Genomic DNA, 24,825 nt, shown 5'->3' on the forward strand with positions numbered 1-24,825 from the left:
ATAAGTTTGTTGATTATTTATCATGTTTAAAAGAAACAATGATGGTTTCAAGAATAAAACTTGATTTGGTCTAGCCCTGTATTAAAGTCCTGTGTTTTGTGGACCTATCAATCAACCTCGTCCTTTTTCCCAATGTAGACACTCACTGCGCTCTTGGTTTTTGTAAGCCAATACATATAGGAGAATAAGTATATATTTAACAATCTAATAGTTATTATAATTATTATTTTAGTATGATTTTACTTCTTAGCGACTATGTTGCAACCCTAGACCAGTGAAGATAATAAGTCGTAGGTTGCTCAGATGCCAAAAGTAAAACCACTTCCAGTTTTACAGTGTGTTGATGGATCATGGTTGTAATTTACACTAGACTGTAGAAAATGGAGAATCTCTTGTCTTTCCAGCAGTGCATGGCTCACATCGACGTCTCTAAAACAGGCGCCTTCATTAATTTTAGCTCTGGAGAGGCCCCATTTTTGGAAGTGCAGCGACCTTCAAAAGTGTGCAGTGTCCTCCTTTTCCTCTCACAGCATTATGGACAGACACTTTTTGCAGAAGCATTTTCTATTCTGCTGCTGCTCCACTGTAGCGGGTGCGTCCTCCGTGTCCATAATTCAAATGATGAGTCATATGTCTGTGGTAGATGAACTGAATGCAAAGCAGTTCTGCTCACATCATGGTCTAGAATCCCTACCTGTGTGACCTTGAACAATGTGTTGGAACGCTGCTGAACAGGGGAGAGTGAGGAAGGTTGTGGTTACATGACTGCAGAGGAGCCACAAAAAGAATGATTAAATTATGTCAATGTGAGTGACAGCTGGATAAAAGCACACACCAAGGTAAAAGATGGTGATTAAACTGTACATGATCATGATTTTCATGATTAGTTAAGTGGAATTAAATGCATTTTAGACATTAATGTATGTAAATGGAAGGTTACATAAGGAATAATGACGAGCTCATGAATAAAGGTGAAGCTTAATTACTGTTTGAACAGTTTTATCAAAAAAAATGGCACACTTAAAACACAACTGTATCTTGTGTAAATCAAGTTATACAGTTATTTTTTATGACAAAATTGACAACATACTGATTATTTAACTGTTAGTGCAGCTGAAAATGTTTGGTTTGACAATAAAGGGAGCGGCAAGGTGGTACAGTGGTTAGCACTGTGGCTGTTATCATCACAAGAAGGGTTGTTATCTCCATGTCTGCCTGGGTTTTGTACTCTGGCTTCCTCCCACAGGTCACAGACAGGATGCTTAGGGTAATCATCACACATCATCACAATATCCTAATAACACACGGTGAGGTATTTTAATTTGTCCTTTGAAAATTAACTTCAACATTGATCGACATTCGCATCAGCCCAACATCATTGTTATTATTTCATTAACTAAAACCAGTTTCTAGTTTTTTGGGCCCAAAAGAATACAACATTCAATCAAATGATAAAAGTGGGCAATTCAACATTTTCAGGAAAAGTCTTAAACTATGTTATAAATGACTTGCAAATTTAACACTGGTCAAAGACTAAGATATGTAATTGAATTGAATTCAGTGTCTGGATAAGCAATCATATTTTGTAGTCATTTTAACTGAATAAAGCTTCTTCAGTGCTGAGCTGAGCATTAACGCCAGATTTGAAAACACTGAAAAGATTATGTAAAAATGAGCTGATTTCTGATTTTAATTACAAAGTAAGGATTTAAGATTCAATTGAAGTTTGTCAAGTATTATGGGGTTTAGGTTTTATTTATTCAGACGATGATTCACAGCAGATGCTTTCAGTGCCGCAGTGCACGCTAAGTGTGCAGGGAGCGGTTCACAATCACCAGCATTTCATCCGATAAGCAGTTTAATACTCTGTTAAAACAGATGGTCGGGATAAGATGAAGTCTGCATGTTGAGGCCTTTTCCTTTTGACAGCCTTGAAAAATCTTTGACCTTGCTTTGCTGGGCTTTGTGATAGAATATGATAAATGATAAATTAGTCAATTACAGAGAAGGTGTTCTATCTGTTTCAGACTGAGGACAGTAGACGTATTCAAATGTAAATCTGGTAATATTCTATCTTTTCATTTCTCACAACAAAGAAAACAAAATCCAACACCATGTCCCAGGAGGAAAATAGTCCCCAACAAATCCATATACACAAAAGTCCCATTCCTTTTCCCACTAGTGTCGGTGATTCACAAGTGGAACATTTCTACAGCTCCAATCACCAAGCCTGAAATTATGCTCAGAAACATGGTGGAAGAAAGCTTGTGCTGCTGAGACATATTAAACACAATCCACATCTTAAATCAACTACTTTCTGGATCAGTTTTGGTTGAATTCAAAGCTATAGTGCCATGTTTGGTCTCAATCGAAACATCAAAGCGTTTTAAAATCTCTAATCCTTTTTTTCACGCCTTTGACTGGAATCTCCCTCATGATAGTAGTGCCTTAGGCTCATTGTTATAGTAGTATTTAGACCTGGTTGCCATGATGATTCATTGATGATGAACATTTTAATAATTAAAACATGGTGACATAAACCTATAGAGCTGCTACATTATAAATCGCCACAACATCAGAAAGATTAAGTAAGATAGAAAAATGTGTGTGGGGGAACAGTTTCCACTCTAAACACAGTGTACAACATCCATCCCCAAACGACTGGAGGACAAAAATACCAGTTATAGCTCGTGGGTTGGTTTGCATATTCACAAAGAGAGCTGGGCTAACTGCTTCCCCTTGCTCCCATTCATCATGCTAAGCTAAGCTAATTGCCTCCAGGCTCTAAATAAGCCCTAGAGGCAGACATCTTAATAAGCTTCAAAGAATATAATTTGAGCAGTAGCTTGAAGCAGTCAGTACTGCAGTGTTGGTGAATCAGTGATGTCACTAAGACGTGGCAGCTCCCACATTTCACCACACACAGACGCAATGTCGTTTCTGTGAAATTGGTTCAAATTAAAGGTGATTGCAGTGATAGTTTGGGTCAGGACACGATGTGGCTCCCCTATAGGCTCCCACCAGTCCACCAACGATCCAGCTGGTGCATTACATAACACTGCCTCAAGCCTTTGTGCAGAGCAGCGCTGGGCCTGCTCAAAAACCTCAGAGGGAATTACATGCAAGTTCCCCGGTGTATCTGTGGAGGCTGAGCAGAGGCTGGAGGCTTATCTGGAAACTGAGAACACTTCAACAGATCCGCAGCCTTTTCATATACATGACACATGCAATGCTTTACGGCTCACTCTCCCTGCAGCGTGTCACCTTTAAGGCTCCCGTTACCGACATGTCTTGCTGAAATAGTAGATCCCCTGCCCACGCAGCGCTCTCAGAGGCACCGTGGGCCGCTGCAGGAGTTTTGTGGCTGCGGAGGTTTTTCTAATTTTATGACGGATTAGACACGCCTCTCTGCAGCCAACATTGTGCATTTCATCGTAAGTGGAACACGGCATTGCAAATGCATAGAGCAGCACTCTGTGACGTCTGCAGACACGGTTCGCCCCATCACTTCCACACCGTTTGAAGTGCACAGTGTTACATCAGCGGAGCTCAGAAAACCTCCAGAGGTGCACTTAAGGTAGAATCGCTGAGAGGGCACAACACTGCACACGTTTTGTTGACATCTGCTGGTCTTCGTAGTTCACCTTTGTACAGGAGATACTCCTGGGGACGAAACAACACATCCATATAGGCCTACTCTTATTGCGCAACCTTGCATTAGATACACAGACATTGTGTTTACATGAAAACAGCCATTTTGTGAGCATCAACAACTGCAGTGCCACTGAGTCTACAGTAGATTCCCCCGTAAAAACATCTCAGGTGGTGTTGATTTAAAAGAAAGTCTCATGATAATCCATATTTTTTCACGGATTATCCACAAATCCAATAAAAGAGAACAAAACCAACAATGAATGGCTGCTACCAACAAGTATATTGTCTGTGCAGCCAAAGCCTGAGTCCTCTGTGCCATAGAGATCTGTTGTTGTCCAAGAACACGTCAGAGAGAGACACTGATGCAGTGGACGACATGTTTCCTCACCACAAACACACACGCAATAGTTTATTTAGAGTCGATCCCATACACACTGTCCCTCTGTATAAATCTCTGTGTGCTGCACCTTTCTGTTCTATAAATCTCTTTAATTGTCACACTGGGTTCACTAGCTGTGTTTGCGACATCTCATTCGCAGCATCCCAGACCGTCCTGCAACATTAAAATTGAAAAATACTCTTTGCAAACACTTGTGATGAAGCATGAATCTCAACTTCATGTCACATGTCAAATTGGATTTCCAGCTCTGGGGTCATTGTTTCCCCCTGTAGCCGTCTGAAGGAAAAAAAAACTGCTGGTGACACCTGCAGTTGTACTGGTTGTTTGTCAGACCTCAGGAGCACTAACAAGCACATTGTGACTTGGACCAACACAGTGAGGTGAAGCAAATACCACAGTCTGAAAGTTTCAAACTTTATTCATCAGTTTTACCAACTTCCACATGGGACTGTATTCCCAACAAAAGAAACTGTATGTGTGATGTGACGCTATCATATATAGATAGCATCTGGACTACATTTGGACTGATAACAACTCCTGTCCAGAGAAAAGTCAAGGAGTCAGTGGACAATATCGAAGAAAATCCACAGAGGGCGGAGACCTGAGTGGCTTGGATGACAAAACGTCGAGTTACAACACAGGAGACCGTTCCTTGTTTTCCTGTTTGGTTCAAACCAAGAGTTAGCGAAGGTTCCTTTTAACCCTGGCGATAACTGTTCCTTTAACTTTAACTTGAAAGTATTTATCATTTTATCAACAAAGCTTATACAGAATACCCATTTTAACTAAAACATCAAATTATAGATAATAACATTTCCCTAAATAAACTTAGTTGTTTTAGTGCCTAAACTTAACCAAACCTTTACCGCAACATTGTCACACTATACAACAGCCTTTTTGTTGCTGAATTATGGGCATAACAGAAAAATTAGGCCAACGATTTCAAGTATCCGTTTAGAGATATCAACATTTTCAGCTGTTCTCGGGTCCTCAGGCAAACCGTTAGTAGTAGCTCCGGGTGTGAATGTGTGTAAGCTGGTCTGACACTCACACATTTTTTTTTCTAACACCAGTTTACATGTGGGAAATGATTTATGCATCGCAAATAGATCTGGTCTCTGCTCTGTAAATACTGGGAAAGCAAATGTCTCTTAATCCACAGCTGAAAATAGTCCCCAACAAATACAGCATTTGCTCCTACTCGAGTAAAACCCCAGTGCCCAGCTGTGTTTTTAGAAAAATATGTATGATTTTATAGACTTACATGAAGGTTTTTTAATAATAAGTTAACCAATTCAGTTAAATCTATAATATTGTAAATGTATAATTATTATGAATGACAGTTTGAAGTAAAATATAATTATTTATCTTTAAAAAAACGATTTATCAGAGGCTCCAGCAGCTCAGATGCGGCATCAGTGAATTCTTGCCACTCACAATTAGGTGCCAGAAAGCCCGGCAACAGACTAAAGCGCCACATGGTGTGTGTGGACTGAGGAGACAAATTAATTCATCAATGTCATTTGAAATCCATCTCAAGGGAGAAGCCGCAATGCCATGATTTACGGATTTAAGGGTTACTAGCACTATTAGTGTTGTGTAATCCTGTTCCGGCCTCTTGAGAATACTGTGTTCATGTAACAGTCGCCCTTTAAAAGCCAATAAATCTAAATTTCTTTTGTAATATTTGATAAAAACAAGCACCCAGTGTGAGGCTGGTAGTCACCTGAGGATTTTCTCTCTGTTCCCAGAAAAAGGCCGAGCTGCGTTCCAGGTTAAATATGAGGAATGCCTGGTATAAGGGACGGGGGGGGGGGGCCCAAGGCAGAACTTATCAAAAAGAGCTGTTTGAGTTCCAGTGGATCTACACCCTCACCTCGGCTTGGCACGGAAACGGTTCAATATTTAGCATAATGAAGTGGGAGCTCGTTCTGTGGGTTTGGAGACAGGACGACTGACACTATTGACTGTCAGTCACTCGCTTCCGTGTTGCTATGGAAACAACCTTGTTGTTCGACTCCGGGGCTAATTCTGTAGGAAAAGAACGAGCTTGTAGAAAAGCAACGGTTAAAAGAAAATAGAAAAAATATCATGGCTGCATGCATGAGTCATCTGCTCACACATACACTCAGAGCTCTCCGGTTTTATCACGGCGAGCAGCCTGTCAGAGCCTCCTGCGTGATCGTAGCTAAACACAGCCGCAGCACCGAGCACAGCAGAGAACAAAAGCAACACCAGACTGTGGTAAGCACCATGGGAGCAGGCAGTAATCACCGCTGACTCAAACATTCAGCTACATTCAACTCCAAAACTTTATCCACAGCCGTAGCTGAACCTCAGGCACATTTTACACTCAGGTCCAACAGCAGGAGCAGGTTGTTTCTACTGCTTTCCCTTTTATACACAAATGAGTGGGAGAGTATTAGAAATATTAGTACTACAGACTAATAAAACACCTCCACTACAACCTCAATAATAAAAACATAGGCCAGTTAAACTTGAACTTCTCTGACAGCGTCAATCATTGAACGTAATTATCTGTGTTAAGGAAGAATTTATGGCAGAGATGTTCTATTGGATTGCATCAAAACTATAGTGTGTTAATGGCCGGACATATAGTTTAGGGGAAGCATTAAAAGTGACCACGCAGGGAAGTTCAAATTCGATATTCAGATAAGACACTTGTTCATTTTAAAGCTGTTTTGTTTTGACAAATGTGAGGTTTGCTTTTTGCTTCAGGTGGCTTCTTTTTAATGATTTCCAAGATGAAGAATGAACGGATGTTATGTAAATTACTGTTATATAATAGTATAGTAAAATTCTCTCTCAAGTACTAAAATATCATCAGAGTCCTCAGTATTTGAACTGCCAATAAGTAAATGATCTATATATTCATTGTCTACATGTAAAAAATGGCCGAAGCTTTCTATTTACCCGCACTGACCATCCACAGTTGTAAGTGGCTCCTTTACATTCAAACTGCGCTTTCTGCTGCATCCACCTTGTTTTTAGTGTCTGTGTGTAGTTAAGGTCCTGATTAGGTGTAAGACAAGCAACCAGTTGAGGTGAAAGGGAACACAAATCTTCATGTTCATCAGTTAATTTACTAGTCTTCCTTGGATCCTCACAAAACAACAACAATGAGACCAAATCAGAATGTAATATCTCACAGAATCAAAACGCCAAGGAAAGGCTAAATATCCAAATCCAAAGCTGAGGCCTTAAGTTAAATAGGAAAGTGGTTATTGACCCTACCAGAGAAGAGTTTACGCCCTTCAGATTATCTGGGCTCTATATGTGAGTGAGCACCATATATGCTGTATTTGAATGTTCCCATTGAGACATGGATTTCATCAAGATTAGGAGGTTGACAGGAAGAAAAGCCAGAGAAATAAGAGCAATGCATGTACATAGGGACTGAATGCTGTGTGAAAGACAAGGCAAGACTCTCTTCATCATGAATCAGTGACTCTGACGTCCAGTCCAACCAGTTAAACCAGCGCTGGTCATTTATCTAGTGAGTCGTGTTGTTGCAGTGTGATGGTGTGAACCGAGATTAAGCTTTCCTTTAATCCTCCTCCGCTTCACATGACCTCACTGTGATGCACAAGCCGCCGGGAGCTGCCATTGGTGCGTAGCGCGTTCTCCTGCATTACCTGCAGCCAATCAGAGCTCTGCAGCTCAGCATCCACCCCCAACGGGCTGCCAGTGGTGGAGAGGAGAGGAAAAAAAGTGAGAGAGAGGGGGGAATGTAGAGAATTTCTATGAATGGAAACATGGAGGAGAGGGACACTGCTGATGATCAAACACTGACATACAGATCCTGCCCACATCTCATCTCCTCATTCCGTCGTCATTTCTTCTCTATCTGTCGTGCACTCTCAGTTGCTCCATATACAGTAGTTTGACATATTTTTAGCATGTTTTATAATGTAGTAAGCAGCGGCAGAAAGTGCAGCACTAGATATGAATGAACGCGCTTAAAACAAACTAAAACAATCTAAATACACCTTGAATTTATTTTACTCAAAGTTGTTTTATTGTAATTTAAGGTATGACACCATGTTTGTTCAAGTGTTCATTTTTCATGTAACTTTGGTTTTAATTAGTTATTTGATGGTGAAACATCATGATTGACAGCTCAGACTGACTTTACCTGCTCCAATACAGATATCAGCAGGACCTTGATACTGTGGTTCCACTCCGCGATCACTACAGCACAGACTCTGGCTCCAAATGACATCACCAGTGCTAAAGGCAGTCACTCATATTCAGGAAATGTTGGCTTCACTTTTGCAAAATGGGAAGAAGTGAAAACATGTTGCCCATCTTTAATTGCAGGCAGATTTTTGATTGGACTTACTGCAGTAGACAATCTGAGAGCTGTTGACTGTTCATACCGCAGCAGCATGTCAGAGATGTATTTAGATTTGAGAGGTTAAATCAACACACCCAATGTGCTTTGACAAAGTGTGTCAGATCAAACTGCAAATTTCAATTCCAGTATATAAAAGGGGGCACAAAATCCATTAGTCCTAAGTCTGTGGGAAAGCAAAAAAAACTAAAGTCAACTGAAATTAATATGAGGATTTATCTCTCTCCAAACGGATATTAACTCTGTCTGAAAAAAAGAAACGCCCACTCCGTCCACACGGAGGGCGCAGAGGGGGTCACGGGGCTGCTCTGCAACGTGCTGATTAAATTCATGCAATGACTTCACAATTAGATTTGTTACTTAATTTGTCTTCAGCCCCTCAAGAAGTAGAACAAGATATTTGACTATCGGAGCTTCGACGATTTCAAGGAGAGGTTTACCCAGAAGGTTGCTATGGTTACTGCTATATGGGGCCATGCTTTCACGACTCCGTTCCCGATGCTTCTAGCCCTTGACCCAGTTTGAGAATAATATCAAGGACCTGACGAGAAAGTAGCTCTAGAGGAGAGGAGAGGGATTACAACATTGGATACACATGTTGCCGGACCAGATAACTTCAACTTCATCGCAAGAAAAAGTGCACGAATGAGTCAGAGAAGAGAAAAGGACAATCTCCCTGTATACGATGCAGATTATTTAAATACTCTACAGGACTGCATGGTCAGTGTTTGATCTGTGAAACGTAAAAATGTACCCCAAAAGAAAATATCTCATAGAACAAATTGAAATAATGTTTAACGCTTTTCAACCAGTTTTTTTAAACGAGTTGGTCTACAATGTGTCTGTGTCACTCGTCTTCCTGGAGACAATAGGAAATAACACATCGGCACAGTTTTACTTTGACTCTAATTGGCTGGAGAAGCTTATTTATCCTCCTGATTAAACATATGGACTCAAACGCTGGGGAAGTGACAGGAAGCCAGTGAATAATTAATTAATCAAAACAGCAGGCCAGTGCAACCCACCAAGACTGTGTCGATCTGTTGACGTTAGTGCAGCTGCATGGTCCATTGTTTTCATCTGGCTCAAATACAAAACAATTTAGGGATAAACGATTTATTACAATTTGGCAAAATCTTACTCTTTTATCTTATTGTCCATTAGTATGCATATTTATTTATAAACCACAATTATAAACCACTTTACGCTGATTGTTTATGTCAAGTAATTAACACAAGCATAGGCTATAGAGGCCGAATAAGCATAACAAGAACACTTTTTCACATCAGTTGTAAACTCAAAAGCCTGCGACCTCATGTCATTAACTAGACTGCATATTAATACCAGTAAATTAGGTTTTACTTTGCATCGCTGAGCGACTGTTTATTGTTGTAGCGTACAGAGAGGAGCTCTGCTGCTGTGTCAGAGTGTCTGTTAATGTTCTGTCATGTCAGGATGTAAATTAGTTATTTATTTAACTATTTCTTTCAAACCATCGTCACTGAAGTTATTTCTAGGTACTTTGGTTGCCATGGCGAGAGCAATACTTCCTGTTGTGTTTTAACTATTGACAACACTACAACATGGCCAGCAGAGGAAAAAGGAGAGAGGCAAATGATCACTTCCTATATAAAGGGGAACTACAGTTTATTGTTGTCTGTTGTTGAAAAAACAACATGGCACCTTTCATTTCAAAGGGCAAGACCATTAGCAGTATGTAAGCGTACCTGGCACCTACTAGGGAAAGGAATATACCTTAAGAAAACACAAAAGGTTATATGCTTGTGGAAAATGAATGTTTTTAGACTGTGTTGTGTGCATGTTGTCTTAAATTCTAACTAGATCATTACAAGATCCCCTGAAATCCTTAGGGTAGTTAATACAATTCAGTGTATGATTTTCTATGCTTTTCTAAAAAACAGTGATGTTCAGGGCATTTATATTATGAAGTGATTATTTTATTCGATGAATTTTGTTTTTTTAGTTACCTCCTTTTTATGATCTGGATTGTTCTATGGCAACACAGATAGAATTTATTCTGCTACGGTTCTGTGAATGTTTCACAAGACCTCACCTGGTGTTGTCTGTTATATAACATATTGCTCAAAGACCTAGACCCTTTAGATCCAGGTTTGTAATTTTCCTTTTAAAAATGAACCAGCCTCTGGGTCATACATTTAAATCCGCTTTACTGCTCATTGATTAAACCCTTGTAATTGAACTAAGGATCCACAGCGGTGCTTTCACACTATTTAATTGTAGAACACTTCCCTGTGTTGTACTTCAGATCATTAATTTGGGTAAATTAAACAGTGTAATGACTGTTTGCGGTGTTCAGGATATTATCTAGCATGGTACTGTTGCTCTGAGTATGTCTGTGAGGATTCATCTGGCACACGGATACATTTTAATTAATATGAGCCAGAATAGGTTACGTCAGCTTGGGCAAGTCAAACAAATCCCAGAAACATCGTATTGGGTTTAATGGACACATTTTGTAGCATTGAACATGTATCAAGAGCCTGGCTTCTAATTAGCCTGGCTGCAGATTTGTCCAGGACATAACAGACTAAACATTTTGGTGTTTATTTTGATTATACTTCAATATATTCATATTTCCAACTGCTCTGAAGTAAACTTTGTCCCTCACTCCTAAATAAAGATGCCATTCTTTAATTTGATAGCATCCAGAAGCTGGGTTACCATGGTTACCTGCATCTGAAGGTGACCTAGTTGTCTTAGTGACTCACGTATAACGGGCCTTCAGTCCTTCAAATGTCCCCCTCTTCATCATCCTCCTCCTCCTTCTCTACTGCCTCTTCCTCCTCCTCCCTGACGCACCTTAACCTTTAGAGGAGACAGACCCTCTCTGACACAGATGCACACACCGCTCCTGCCAGATGTGTTGATCGAGCGCTGCACTAAAATAGAACTGATGTAACATTTAACATGTTCCGAGAAAAGTACATCTGCTTAAGCATCTGATAATATATTTGTTGATATTCTGGTTTTGGCGTTTCCTTTATGCTACGATTAAACTGGTCACGTATAAGAAGACACTGTCGCTCTCCACATCAAATAAGTCTGGCCCCATTTATAACTGTGTCATGTCTCCTCTCCACAGTAACTGTCCGTGTTCCCTGGCTGCAGCTCTAGCCAGAGCCACAGCAGACAGCCTCCTGCAGACTGACCTCTCCATCCACTACCTCACTAAGACTGTTGAAGATGGAGCTGACCCACTACCACGTGAGTCCTCGGGGGGGTTGTGACTACACACACACACACACACACACACACACACACACACACACACACACACACACACAGAGGTACAGACAAATTAGGTCTCACTCTCTCACGTCATCCTGTACACATACACAGTCATGTAACCTCCAGGGCTTTGTCCCACTTCTCCCCAGCAGAACTGCTTTAAGTGGTATTTGACCACTAGAGGGCATGGAATCAACTCCAAAGTACTGTGTAGTCACAGCTATAAGTTGGATATACTACATCCTCCATGCGTCTTCATTGAAGGTTCTTAAGAGCACAGTGACCTCCATAATGCTTCAATCAAACAGACCTCCTAGAGCTGGTCACCCAACCAAACTGAACAACCAGGGGAGACAGAGAAACCCCCATGAAGACAACCATCACACAGAGCTTCACAGATGTGGGCTTTAAGGCTGAGCGACTAGACAGAAGCTTCTCCTCAAAGTTTGGCCTCAGTTCTATGCTTCATGTCTGGAGGAAAACAAGGCTCCGCTCATCACCTGCCAAATACCATCTCAACTGTGAAGGATGGTGATGGCAGCCTCATGCTGTGGGGGTGTTTTTCAGTGGCAGGGAGACTAGTCAGGGTTGAGGGAAAACAGAAGGATGCTAGGCACACAGATATGCTTGATAAAAACCTCATCCAGAACGCTCAGGACCTCAGTCTGGGCTGAAGGTCCAGAATGACATCGACTCAAACCACAGAGCCAAGACAACACAGGACATAGATACAACTCTGTTGAATTGAATCTCTCTAGACAGAGCTTAAAATATCTGTCCGGTGATGGTCCCTATCCTATCTGACAGTCTGCTAAGACCTGAATGTTAGAAAATCCCCAGAACCAGGTGTTCAATTTCATCCCCAAGTCTACCTCCTCCTAACTTCCTCCTTATTTTCTCCTCTCATAATTATCATGGCTGCTAGAGGCTTCCTTACATAATTATGGGTTATAATATGCTGCTGAGGACCTATGTGGTAATATTTAACAAGAGGACATTCTCGTCACATCATACACAAGAGGACTCGATTTGTAATCGCTACCAAACGTGCTTCAACTAAGTTCTAAGTTAAAAGTCTGAATTCTTAGCTGAGGAGCCATGTTTGCTGTTTTTCTCACGTCAAATCAAAATTAAAACCCTAAATTCTTGGATGAATATTATCTCCTATGTCTTTGCCAGTACACTGTGTTTTATTCACCATCTTATCAAGACTCTCATTGTGTGGCACGCTTACATTTTGATGGACTCAAACTCACAGATCAAATGTTCCACACCTCTCTGTGTGTGCTCTCAAAGAACTTGTTGCGTAACGGCCGATCACATCCTGTTCGATGATGCCTGATCCAACTCTACTGTGTGATTGTTGTTTTGTCTTTTCTTCGACTCTTTCCAAGGTGTTATGGATAGCCCTTAGTTTCAGATGCAGTGAGTGGGGAGAAGCAGAACAGAGTGAAGTTCAGGAATTGGGATGTGTTTTAAGTATATGGACTTTTAGAAGGTGCAGTGCTGAGGGAAAAGCTAGACACTTTATCTCTGTATTTCTTACCCTCTGTCTCACTAAAACCAAATATGTGATAGCAGACAACAACACAGGGAGATCAGACTATTATACCTGCAGCCAGCATTAGTAGGTCAAGCCTGTGTGCTCGCCGTCTGTGCCTTGGCTATTACTGAAGAAGCTCTGGGCTCATATCTGTTCCACTCACGACTGTATAACTCTGTGCTGTATCTCAATGATGGTTTCCTTTCATCTGCCTTTCTGAAAAAGTTAAACATCCTTTGAGCTTTTTGCTTACATAACGGCAAAATTTCCATTGGGAAACGGGATTTTTCTTTTGCCATTCTCGTCTGAGTTGCCTTAAAATTCTTACATTGCTCCCAAATTCCAAGTGAAATAATTGCATGTTTTGGATTGCTACACATACACATACATATATCTTGCCTGTAAATCAATGTGCTTGTGTTCTAAAAAATAAGAAAGCACAAGCATTAAATTAGTTTTTTGAAAATGTTCTGGTTTCATGATTGTACCTTGTAGTGTCCTTGTAGAAAGAGCATGTGCCCTCTATTGGTCAGAAACACACAGGTCCCACACAGGAAACCTCACACCCTACGGAAATAACTTAGTTTACATATATACAAATAAGATGCATGTAGACCAACTGATTGTGTGTGCGTGTGTGTGTGTCTGTGTGTCTGTGTGTGTGTCAGTGATGGATGCTGTGACGCTGGCCCGGCTGGTGTTTAATAGACTGTTTGAGGTGTGCGGCCTCTGGATGAAGGAGGTGCCCTTCCGCCGCCGTCCACAGCCATACTACGAAACTTCCATCCACGCCATCAAGAACATGAGGCGCAAGATGGAGGACAAGCATGTCATCATCCCTGACTTCAACACACTCTTCAACATTCAGGTAGACACGAATTAACCACGATCCTCTGAAGATATACCACACTTCACAATTATAAGCTAATTTTACAGTTTTTCAAGATGTAGATTATTTTATTTATTTTTTTACAGTTAATAAGGATCTTTGGTTATTCTTACAGCATATGATCCCACTGACTGTCATGTACTGTCTCTCAGGATCAGGAAGAACAAGCTTTCTTTGCTGTGTTTGACGGTCATGGTGGTGTGGATGCCGCCATTTATGCTGCCAATCACCTCCACGTCAATTTAGTTCATCAGGAATCCTTCAACGAGGACCCCATCGAGGCGCTCTGCAAAGCCTTCAAAGTCACTGACGAACACTTCATGAAAAAGGCATCAAGAGAGGTAATCAGAATCCTTTTTTAAACAACAGAGTAGTGACCAGTGTAAACCTGTTGATCATCAATAGCAGTAAACTACTACTAGTACTCCCACTATTGCTTCTTCTGCTATCCCTTCTACTGATACTCTTACTGAAACTTCTTCTGCTGGTACTTCTAGTAATGCTATTCCGTACTACATTCATCCATCCATGTTTTGCCACTTATTTGGACTTGGGTCTTGATGGCAGGAGGTTAAGCAAGGTAATTAACAGCAGACATCCCCTTTTCCAAGCAAGCGAGGAATCCGGAGGTTTGCCCAGGCCGGATGAGATAAATAATCTGTCTAGCATGTTCTGACTCAACCCCATAGTCTGCTGCCAGTTGGATGTCCCTGTCTGAGCTCCTTATCCTATCTCTGAGCCGCCAATGACCACAGGTCAGGGTTTGACTGATAAATTGAAAGCTTTGCCTTCTAGTTCAGCTCCCTCTTAACAACAATGGTCTGTTACACCGTCTGCATTAATGCTAATGAAGGATCAATTCAATTGTCAATCCCCCTCTCCATTTTCCCTTCAATCATGAACAAAACATTTTGATAGCTAAAAACTCCTTCTCTTGGGGCATACCCCCATAGTGGCCTTTACAAGACCCCCTGAGGGACTAGGTCCAAATGCAGACTCAATGTTTAAACTCCAACAACCCCTACAGTAACCCACTGCAACTCTTTACCCACAGCAAGGATACAGAGTTGGTCAATTTTGCCATCAACAGGTCAAAATCTGCATTTCTCCTTCTGGTTTGAAAATCGGTCACAGCCTCATTTCAAGCACTTTGGCAAACACTTTCCCAGGGAGGCTGAGCAGTGTGATACCCCGATAATTAGAGCACCCTTTCCAGCCTCACGTTTTAATTTTGGAAACTACCACCCCAGTCTGCCACTCCACAGGCACTGTCCCCGACCTTCATGCGACATTGAAAGACATGTCAGCCAGGACAGCCATACACTCAAGCATCTCATAGAGAATCTCATCCACGCCTATTGCCTTGCCACTGATGTGCTTCTTGACCACTAGAAATATAAATAAGGTTTTCTCCAAACCCGGGCCTCGTCTTTTGAGGGCATGTTTGCAGATTAAAAAGTCCCTTAAAGTGTTCAAAGTCAGTTATTAAACCCCTAATCCCATTCAGAGTTAGCAGTTCACCTCCTCTGCTATACATAGCCGTGGCTAAATCCTGCTTTCCCGTCATGAGTCATTTGATGGTTCGCCAGAATTTCCTTGAGGCCAACTGAAAGTCCTGATCCATGGCCACACCACACTCTCACATGTTTTTTGGCATCTGCTACCACCACCTCCATTATCCCACTGGCCGGCTGGTAGTGATCTCCTGTTTCAGAAGACCCTTGCACCAAACAGGCCTAAAATATCTTCTGACCACATCTGCCCAAACATGGTTTATGTTGTGGCCAATCTATTACTAGGGCAGTAGTCCAACAACAAAGCACCAATCAGGTTCAAATTGGACAGGCCACTCCTCCTAATCACCCCCACTCTTTGTTTTTTCCATCATCCAGCAATTTCCGTAACATACAGCTTGTGACTTGAACTCTGTAAGAAACATGTTTGTGTTTGGCAGCACTTGCGCTGTGGCACGACAGGCGTGGTGACGTTCCTGCGGGGCCAGACGTTGTATGTGGCCTGGCTGGGAGACTCCCAGGTCATGCTGGTCAGGAAAGGACAGGCCGTGGAGCTGATGAAACCACATAAACCAGACAGAGAGGTAACCATTCACACCTACACACATATCTTCACAAATCTATCATTTCCACTTGATTGAGATGATGAACCAGAGCACATTGTGATGAATCTTGAATCAAGAAATATTCAGTAAACAATAAAACAGTATGATATGTTTTCCTAATGCAGTCCGGGAACATCACTGAACGTTTTCTTCCAGGATGTTTCCTTCCTTTTCGAATATTTCTTCTTTGTACCTTTTCAGTCACTCGAAAACACCATATGTAGTAGTTTATTTTTTAAGAGTGTGATTGTGTAGACTATTGGACACAACTGGGAGAGGGAAAGCACCATTCTGAGTAATTTGCTCCAGGAAATAGCAGGATGTGACATGTGACCGTCGTCACCATTATGACCACTAAAGCCAGTTGTGCTTTGTGTCTCTCTGCAGGATGAGAAGCAGAGGATCGAGGCTCTGGGAGGCTGTGTCATCTGGTTTGGCACATGGAGGGTTAATGGCAGTCTATCTGTATCCAGAGCAATAGGTAAAAGATTACTAAAGCCAAATACTCTGTACCACATATAGTATATTTGAACACTAGACTGTGAAATTAGATTTTTCTTGCCTTTTGTCACATGTTTGCTCCAAAATGTTTCATTGCAATATTTCAGAAGTTGAATCAGAAAGAATTATAAATATTCAGCATATGAAGGTAGTCGCTTTGAAAATGTATGTTCACTTAAAAAATTAAGATGTCTGTCTGACAATGAAAATTGTAAACTTTGCTGTCATAAATGCTGGTATAAGAAGGACCTCACCTGTTGCCTATGTTGACAGGGGACAAAGAGCACAAACCCTACATCTGTGGGGATGCAGACCATGATATCTTCCCAATGGATGGTTCAGAAGACTACCTGATTCTGGCCTGTGATGGATTCTGGGACACAGTAAATTCAGATGAGGCAGTGCGGGTGGTTAGCGACCACCTCGAGGAGAACTCTGGAGACACCACCATGGTAGCCCACAAGCTAGTGGCCTCTGCTCGTGATGCGGGCTCAAGTGATAATATCACAGTCATAGTGGTCTTTTTGCGGGACCCTCGCTCCCTACCACCCACCGGCACCGAGAACAAGGAGAAGGGTGTTGTAGAGAGGGGGGTAGAGGAAGTAGCAGAGGTGGAGGAGGGAGAACGGGAAGACGAGGAGGAAGATGAGACAGCCAGGTTAGAGCGCAGTGGTGGTGAAGGAGGGAGCACTGCGAACAATGGGGGGAAGAGTCGTGGGGGATGGCCCCAACAGCAGTGCTCGGCCCCTGCTGACCTCGGCTATGAAGACCGAACGGACTCGTTGACGGACAGAACTAGCCTCAGCCTGCTCGGGCCATCACTTGAGGGCCATATCTCCCTGACAGGGGGCTCACGACAGCCCTGCTCCGGCTTTAGTTCAGACCTCTTTACAGCCTCCCACATCTACAGAGAAGAACGCCCAGTGAGGCGTGGGTCATGTATTCCTTTGCAGGGGTCTAGCATCTCTAGCTTTACGGACCCACTCTGGCCCCAGACAGCTATGCTTTTAGGCCAGGCAGTGAGGAAAAGCCGCAGGCTTGGCTCTGATAGACGGCAATTGGGCCGGAGGTGGCCAGTCAGATTTAGGGAGAAGCTAGGCCTATTACCATCTGGTCGTCTGCCGCCTCACATGCAGCGCTACTCCAACTGTAGGCCTGGAGTGGCAGTGCCTCACCTGTCCAATGATGCCACCATCTAAAGAGGTGCTCCAAACCAAACCATCTCCTTAATTTATTCAGTCCGGCTCCATGCCCCCTCAGCCCACCCACCCACCACTGCCTTCAACAACAGGTCTTTCTTTGATAACAGTTAGTTGTGGCTCCTGCAGTTGTCATGTGATTATTGATTCTCTGTCAGAAGAGTTGTGCTCACTGTCCTCAGCCAAAATGTTATCAAATGTTAGCTGGCCCACTGAGCACAGGACCTGCTCCTCAATGCTGGAGGTAAAGTACAAACCTAGATCCACTCCATTGTGACCATTTATCAGTCAAAATTAAGCCTGAGCTGGAAATGCTGTCTGAACATTAGTTCAAGTTTAATGCTTGGTCGCTCCACTCTTGATAGTGTTAAGACAGAAATGATGTATGTTTAAAGCAAGTATACAGACAAAGAAATGATAATTATCTCACCACTTAGCTTACAGAAGAAGAGTATACACCACATTGCCAACACTATGTGAACACTTGAACTTTGCTGAATATGTCACTGCATGATCACTGTTGTGTTATAAGACCCTCCACTCTTCTTTAAAGGGTTTCTTCCAGATTTTGGAACCAATATCATTTAGCTATTTTTTGTGATGTCAGGTAAAAGTAGTGCTAACCGATACTGCAGTTTGAAGGTAGCACTGATATTAATATTCCTACCATACAACAGCAATGATATGTACTTCATTTTTTTTAAGTAAGCCTTTGAATTTGGAAGAAAAACAAGAAGAACAAGGAATATATTTAGTGAAAAACACTTTGAAACCAAAAGTGCTAACGTTTGTGCATCATTACTTAATTGACCCTTTCACACAAATTTGTATTATAGGTTGATTGTATGATCACTCAGCTTTATTATTTTTCCTTACTTTTATTTTCTGTTACCGGTGTAGGTTGAGGCAACACATCATCTTCTCATCTTTTGTCTTAAGACAGCAGTCGAGAATGTCAGCGACCTAGCATTATATTAGGGTCAAATTGCACAGCTTCCCTCTTTGTCCTCTCCGCTGTTCTTCCCTCACAGTTAACTAAAGTTCATGGAGGAGGACGGAACAACTGCTGCTCCTGGTTTCTGAGACTGGAGGCACATGCTGTTCTGCCCCCTCTCACAAAGTCACTGACCCAGCCATTATCCAGCCACATTTCGTCTACAGATAAAAGCACTTAACACCTGATTATAAAAGATTATCAGTCACTTACCTGAATAAAGGCTTAATGTAGTCCAGTATTCCAGATGGGGATATAACCCTTGGTTAATGGGTTTTATGGGAAGTGAAGGGAGTATGAAAAAATATATTTGTGTTATATATTTGCTGTTGGGCCACATAGTTATTGCAAGTATTTCAAGTGTATTGACCTTCACACAAAACCCACTGAACAGAAGCGTTTTCCAGCAGGCTTGATGGACTGTTTAACGTTGGACTGGGATAGCTGCAGAACACGTGCCTTCCATGTGTGTTACTAAAGCCTACTCTCCATACACAGACGTTCACTAATTATTTATTATCAATTGGAATTTATATTAATATCACCATTAAGACAAGTCTGGCTTATGCATTCAAAATAATTGTTTCACATTGTGAAAAACATGCTTAATCACTTTACTGAAGATTAATGCCAAGCGAAACTAATCATAAACCGACGGAATCTTCTTATTTAGCGTACAGACACGAGAGTGGTATTCATCCTCTCAACAAGCAAGTGAATTTGCCAAAATGTTGATTATTATATTTAGTAGCGCTATAGTCCTCTGGATAACATGAAGGGAATCTGCCCATTTCCTGGAGGCCTTAGTAGCCTGAGACAAGAGAACAATAGTTTTCTATCTGTAAATATAGTTGTGGTGTTAACAGCTTTACAATTACGCAGCAAACATTCCAGTCATCACAAACTCCAAGATAGTTCCCTCTGTCAGAGTAGTCCACTGAGGCCGACTCCCATGGCCCAACAGTGTCTCTATAATTGGATTTTCCTCAGATCTGATCCAGATTCTACAACGGAGAGCCCCCTCTGTGCGTTCGAACATGCTGCTGACAGGCCTGCACTTCACTTATGTTAGAAAGTCCTAGCAAGCGCTGTCTTTATGCCGCCATTCTTAAGACTGCTCTCTCCTGACTGAGGCATAGAAACCTGGTCTCTGCTGATATTCATTGGTTTTAATTTATCTAACAACAGATATGGTAGGTAGTCCATCCAAACATAATTAAAAACGAGTATGTAACCATCAAATAATAACCCTCCTCTTGATCTATATGATGACATTATTATGAAAGGTTTCATGTAATCCCTTAATGCTAAAGCCAAGCTCCATACCCATTTAACTTGGTGAGACTAATCTATGGAAAGACACTTTGCATTAAACGTATAACAATATAGTATTACTGTATCTAACCGATCTAACCTTGAATAACTAGACTAACTATCCCACAAATCTACTCTGAAAACTGCTATGAACAATATCACAGACAAAGCCTGTGCCACATTAATAACATAACTCGGATGGCCAGTCACTTTCAAAGAACATTACCCTTAACGCACTTTTGTTCCCTTTTGTTGTTGGAGCACGTGACGTTTGCTAAGCCCCACCCCCTTACTTAACATTGCTACACCTGTCACTTTGCGAGTAAATGATTAAAAATCTAGCTAATCGTTGAAACAAACATCTGGCTAATGTTAGCATATTAGGTACTTAGCTTCTTATTGTCTCCAGTAAATAAGTCCCGCCAATACATGGGCTCGAGCAACAGTTCATAAGACAACTAATTAAAATCTAGTATACCAGGAAAATAAGCACTTGGAAATATGATCAGTGTGATAAGAACTACCTAAAATGAAAGATACCGTCTTTGACAAATTATTTGATATTCACTTGCCTCTCCTATACTGCAGCGACCAGGTGACGATCAAGACGCCTTGGGTAGAAGTCACGTCGTACATCTTTATACAGTCAATTGGACTAAATGATGTGTTTAGCAAATGAAATGCTATTTAATGTTAAGATTTAGCCGGAGTTGCTTCAGCTGCTAACGTTCAACAGGACTTGATGCAGACGGTTGGAGAAGCCAGACACACTTCAATAATTTCCTTACGCTTTTTGCTTGTGTATTTGGTTTGGCAAAGGCTAACAAGGACATGGTCAAAGTGATGTGACGTGCCATGCTGTGCCATGCTGTGCCTAGCTGCGGTTGCTTAGCTCTGATTGGACAATGACTGTTCAGGGGTGGGGTTTATCAAACGTTTATTAATTATTCCTTAACATTCCCTACAACACCGTCATTCCCCAATTTCTTTGATTGATGCAGTGAATTTCCAAATGTCAGGATGTTAGTGATAACCTGGATCTGTTACTTGTGCCTCCACTCTCCTGGCCCGTGTCACTAAATGAGGAAACACTGAGAAGATGACACATTTAAAAAAATTATTTATCCAACAACTGGTACTGGTTTGTCATCCCTGACAAATGCGGACACAACTTCCCGTTTTCAGTCTTGCTGGTAGACGGAGACTCACCTCGGATTTTCCTCTAACCATCCTGTGGACTGTCAATGAAGCAGAATGTACCTCATGACCCAGAACGTTCTCAAAGACTCTGTGAAGGTTGTGGTTCTTCTTTTTGGGGCATCTAGCCATGAGGAATGTACTGTCTAGACACTCAACACACAAAAAGCCTGTCTCCAGAGGCATTGGTTGATATGCGGAGAAGATGGGAGAAGTACCAGAAAACAATGGAAATCACAGTCATCTCAACTTTGTCACTTGGGCACGGATGTGTATGTATATTATGAATACTAATTGTGAGTGGAGCAATTGCTGGAAGAGTGTATATAATAATTCTGTCTTATAATCAGTGGTTCTATTCCATGCTCCACAAGGCTCAACACATGGCTCAGATATTGACTTTAAACGGTCGGATGTTAGACTGTAAACATCATCACCACCACACGGAGGTGGAGGTGATGATGTTGAGGCCTTAGGGGCATCACTCTCGGAACTCGGCCTCTGCCTTCAAAAGCTACTGAGGTATATAAAGGTGCTGGACTGGTCTGGCATTGACTGGAGAGTTGTAGTGTCCTATAATGGCCTAGCTGCTGTTTCACCCTGCTTTCTCACCCCTAAAATCTCGGGAGAAAATATCTAAAGATGTTTATTATCGGCTTAAAATACTGTTGTCTCCTATCTTCAGCTTTGAGTTCTTTTTTTTATTATTATCAGTATGAGCCTTAAAAAAGCAACTTGCCAATCAGATTATATCAGTAGTTTGTAGGTTTTTATTCCAACTCTGCAGACGTTAGATGATGAGTAAGGTGTTGATGAGAGATGAGGAACACACAAGAGAACCGAGCTGCAGTGGAGTTTGGGCCTCGCTTTTTTGTCATTTACATCACAGATGAGATCTTTTACATGGCACACACAGGGCAGAAAACCCCAAAGAGACAGAGATGACACCAGGAGACAAAACATTTTCTCAGGATCTTGTTATAATGACAACGATTTCCATTCAAACTGACATTAGGAGTCACTGCATGTTCTTCTAAATAAAAAAGGACTAGTTACCTTTGCGTTGACCTCATAATTTCATACAAGAAATGGAGGGTTCAACTCCCCCGAAACACTTTTTGCACATATGGAAGTAAGGTCAAATATGTGCTGATGAATTCAATGATTTGCCAAATTCTCTTTCTTTCCTCACACAAAAATATATCAGTTTTCGTTTAAACTCTAAAAACAACCTATGTTTTTTAGTTTTTTTTTAGACTAGTGGCCTCTTGTGGTCGTGTGAATAAGGACAATTGTCCTCGAGAAGCAAAGGCTAATGTAGTGTAGCGTTGTATTTTTCATTAAATTCATAACAGTCTTGAAAAGATGTGCATGTAACTCTATAGGTAAAAGAAAAACATGTGGAACAACCGAGATAAACTGCTAACGAGCAGGTATAATGTTTTGTAGTTAGGAGTGCTAGCATGCTAACATTCGATAGTTAGCGCTAGTGCAAAGTACAGTTGAGATTGATGGAGATGTTATATCGCGAGAATTCAGGTATAAGCCAAGTCACGGTCATATAAACATGTTGACCCGGCGATGGCAGTTATCACAATTAATATCGTGAGGAGAATATGAACGTCTGCACCATTTTCAAAAATTAACAATGCTAAGGTGGCTGCTTCTACTGTTGACCACTTGAGATACTTTGTCGTGTTAACAAGATACTTGGTCCTTTGACATTATTACAAGATTCTTGAGATGTTTAAAATGATTATTATTATTCTAACGAAATACAATTGTATTTGTTTTGTAACTGGTGGTATTTCTGTGCTGCTCTGGCCGACACTTTGGGGCATGTTGTGCTTGTGTCTACGCCTCAGAGCAGCTGTGCAGTGCAGCAGTAGGTTTCCATCCCCTGTGATTTACTGTTGGTTTTGGTTTAAATCCCCGACGGTTTCACAGCAGGTCTTCCAGAGCTCAGGAAGTGAAGCGCTGGGGATGTGCACCACGGCAGCGCTCGGTGACAAGGAATGCGTGGGCGGCAGTCACCCAAACCCTGTGAATTAGTTACAGTGCACCGTTAGTCATCGTATTCAAAATTGCTAGAAGTCGTCACTGTATGAGCAATAAAGACGTTTCACCATCTTTAATCGCGGTAAATCCTCTACCTAAGCTCGAGAAAACCCCTCACTCACTCATGCTCTGCTGCCTGCACTAAAAAGATCCTCTGAGTCGGAAGTTTCCTTCCCCTGGTAATAAAAGCGAGCAGAAGTCCGGCTCTGCCCTCCTGTAATCTCTGTCTAAGTATAGGGCCCTCCATGAATCTGCACTGTGTGTCTATGTACACAAAAAAGCTTTTTCTATTTCTCTGTAAGCAATAATGACGTTGCTTTAAGAGGCTCTCTGGGGGTTTGTCTTCTGCTGATGGATGCGGCGAGATGCAGTTGTCAGCCATACTGGAAAAGGTCACAGAGCATAACCGCTGAGTTCCTGAAGTCAATTTCCTATTCGTTTTTCCCCATAGAGGATAGGAGTATGAGTCACAGTCGGCGGCTTCACACACTCCTACACCTCCTGCAAGAAGTCATCAGTCAGCCTGATTTCACCTCCTCGTGAAATATGACGTCACTGAGATCTGAAGCTAATCATGCACGTTTGTGGAAAAAATGAATGTGAAGTTTTCTTCGTGGTACAGGAGGCAGGAGAGTTCAGTCGTATCGGCCTTCCTCTGCAGTTTGGACGTCCGTGTACATTTGAAATGATTGATTGGAGTTATTCAAATGTAGGTCTGAAGAGGCGATGGGACCGATGAGGGCTCGGATTTATTCAGGTCAACAGTCTGCTCCTTTTTGTCCTCCAGACGTGAAGACAAGCCGCATGATTGGCTCTTATTCAACATGCAGGATAGGTATATAAAACAAAAAAACAGTAAAAACCCACGTTGAGTACCTGTGTTAACTGTGTTCCTGTAGTATATAAATATGTGTAATGTAACTGGTGACTAATTATCATGTATATAAAGATTAGAACAAGTCTTTGGCTGATGCCTATTATTCCTTTGTCAGTTTGTTTTTTTCTCTTCATGTAAATTGGGACAACTGGAGCCTGAGGGGGTGGGGTGAGCGCTGTCAGAGGAAAGTCTCTCAGAGAGGTATCAAAGGTAATTTAACCAAAATGTTCAATAAGTAGGTTTGGCTGCAGCATACAAAGAGAAACGGGTGGAACTGATGAAAGACAAATCAAAATGATGGGAAGAGGAAAGTGTGAAGAAACCAAGGAGCAGCTCACGACTTAAAGCCACTGGTCAAACATGGCGGTGGTTCTGTGTGGTTCAGTTATGTACGTCTGTGGAAGCAGAAGAATTTCCTTGACTGGCTGAGTCAGT

General features: G+C 41.7%; 1 protein-coding gene across 2 annotated transcripts in view; it reads left to right on the top strand.

The window, feature by feature from the left end:
* The window catches only part of ppm1e (protein phosphatase, Mg2+/Mn2+ dependent, 1E), a 38,142-nt gene extending 13,669 nt beyond the window's left edge, over positions 1-24,473 (top strand). For both annotated transcript variants that reach the window (XM_053442375.1, XM_053442374.1), the window contains exons 3-8: positions 11,554-11,675; positions 13,911-14,110; positions 14,284-14,472; positions 16,086-16,229; positions 16,638-16,731; positions 17,025-24,473. In XM_053442375.1, coding sequence (XP_053298350.1) covers positions 11,554-11,675; positions 13,911-14,110; positions 14,284-14,472; positions 16,086-16,229; positions 16,638-16,731; positions 17,025-17,950 — 1,675 coding nt within the window. In that variant the 3' untranslated portion in view covers positions 17,951-24,473. The remainder of the gene's footprint in view (positions 1-11,553; positions 11,676-13,910; positions 14,111-14,283; positions 14,473-16,085; positions 16,230-16,637; positions 16,732-17,024) is intronic.
* Positions 24,474-24,825: the final 352 nt, after the last annotated feature.

This window comes from Pleuronectes platessa, chromosome 15, assembly GCF_947347685.1.
Source record: "Pleuronectes platessa chromosome 15, fPlePla1.1, whole genome shotgun sequence".
NCBI lineage: Eukaryota > Metazoa > Chordata > Actinopteri > Pleuronectiformes > Pleuronectidae > Pleuronectes > Pleuronectes platessa.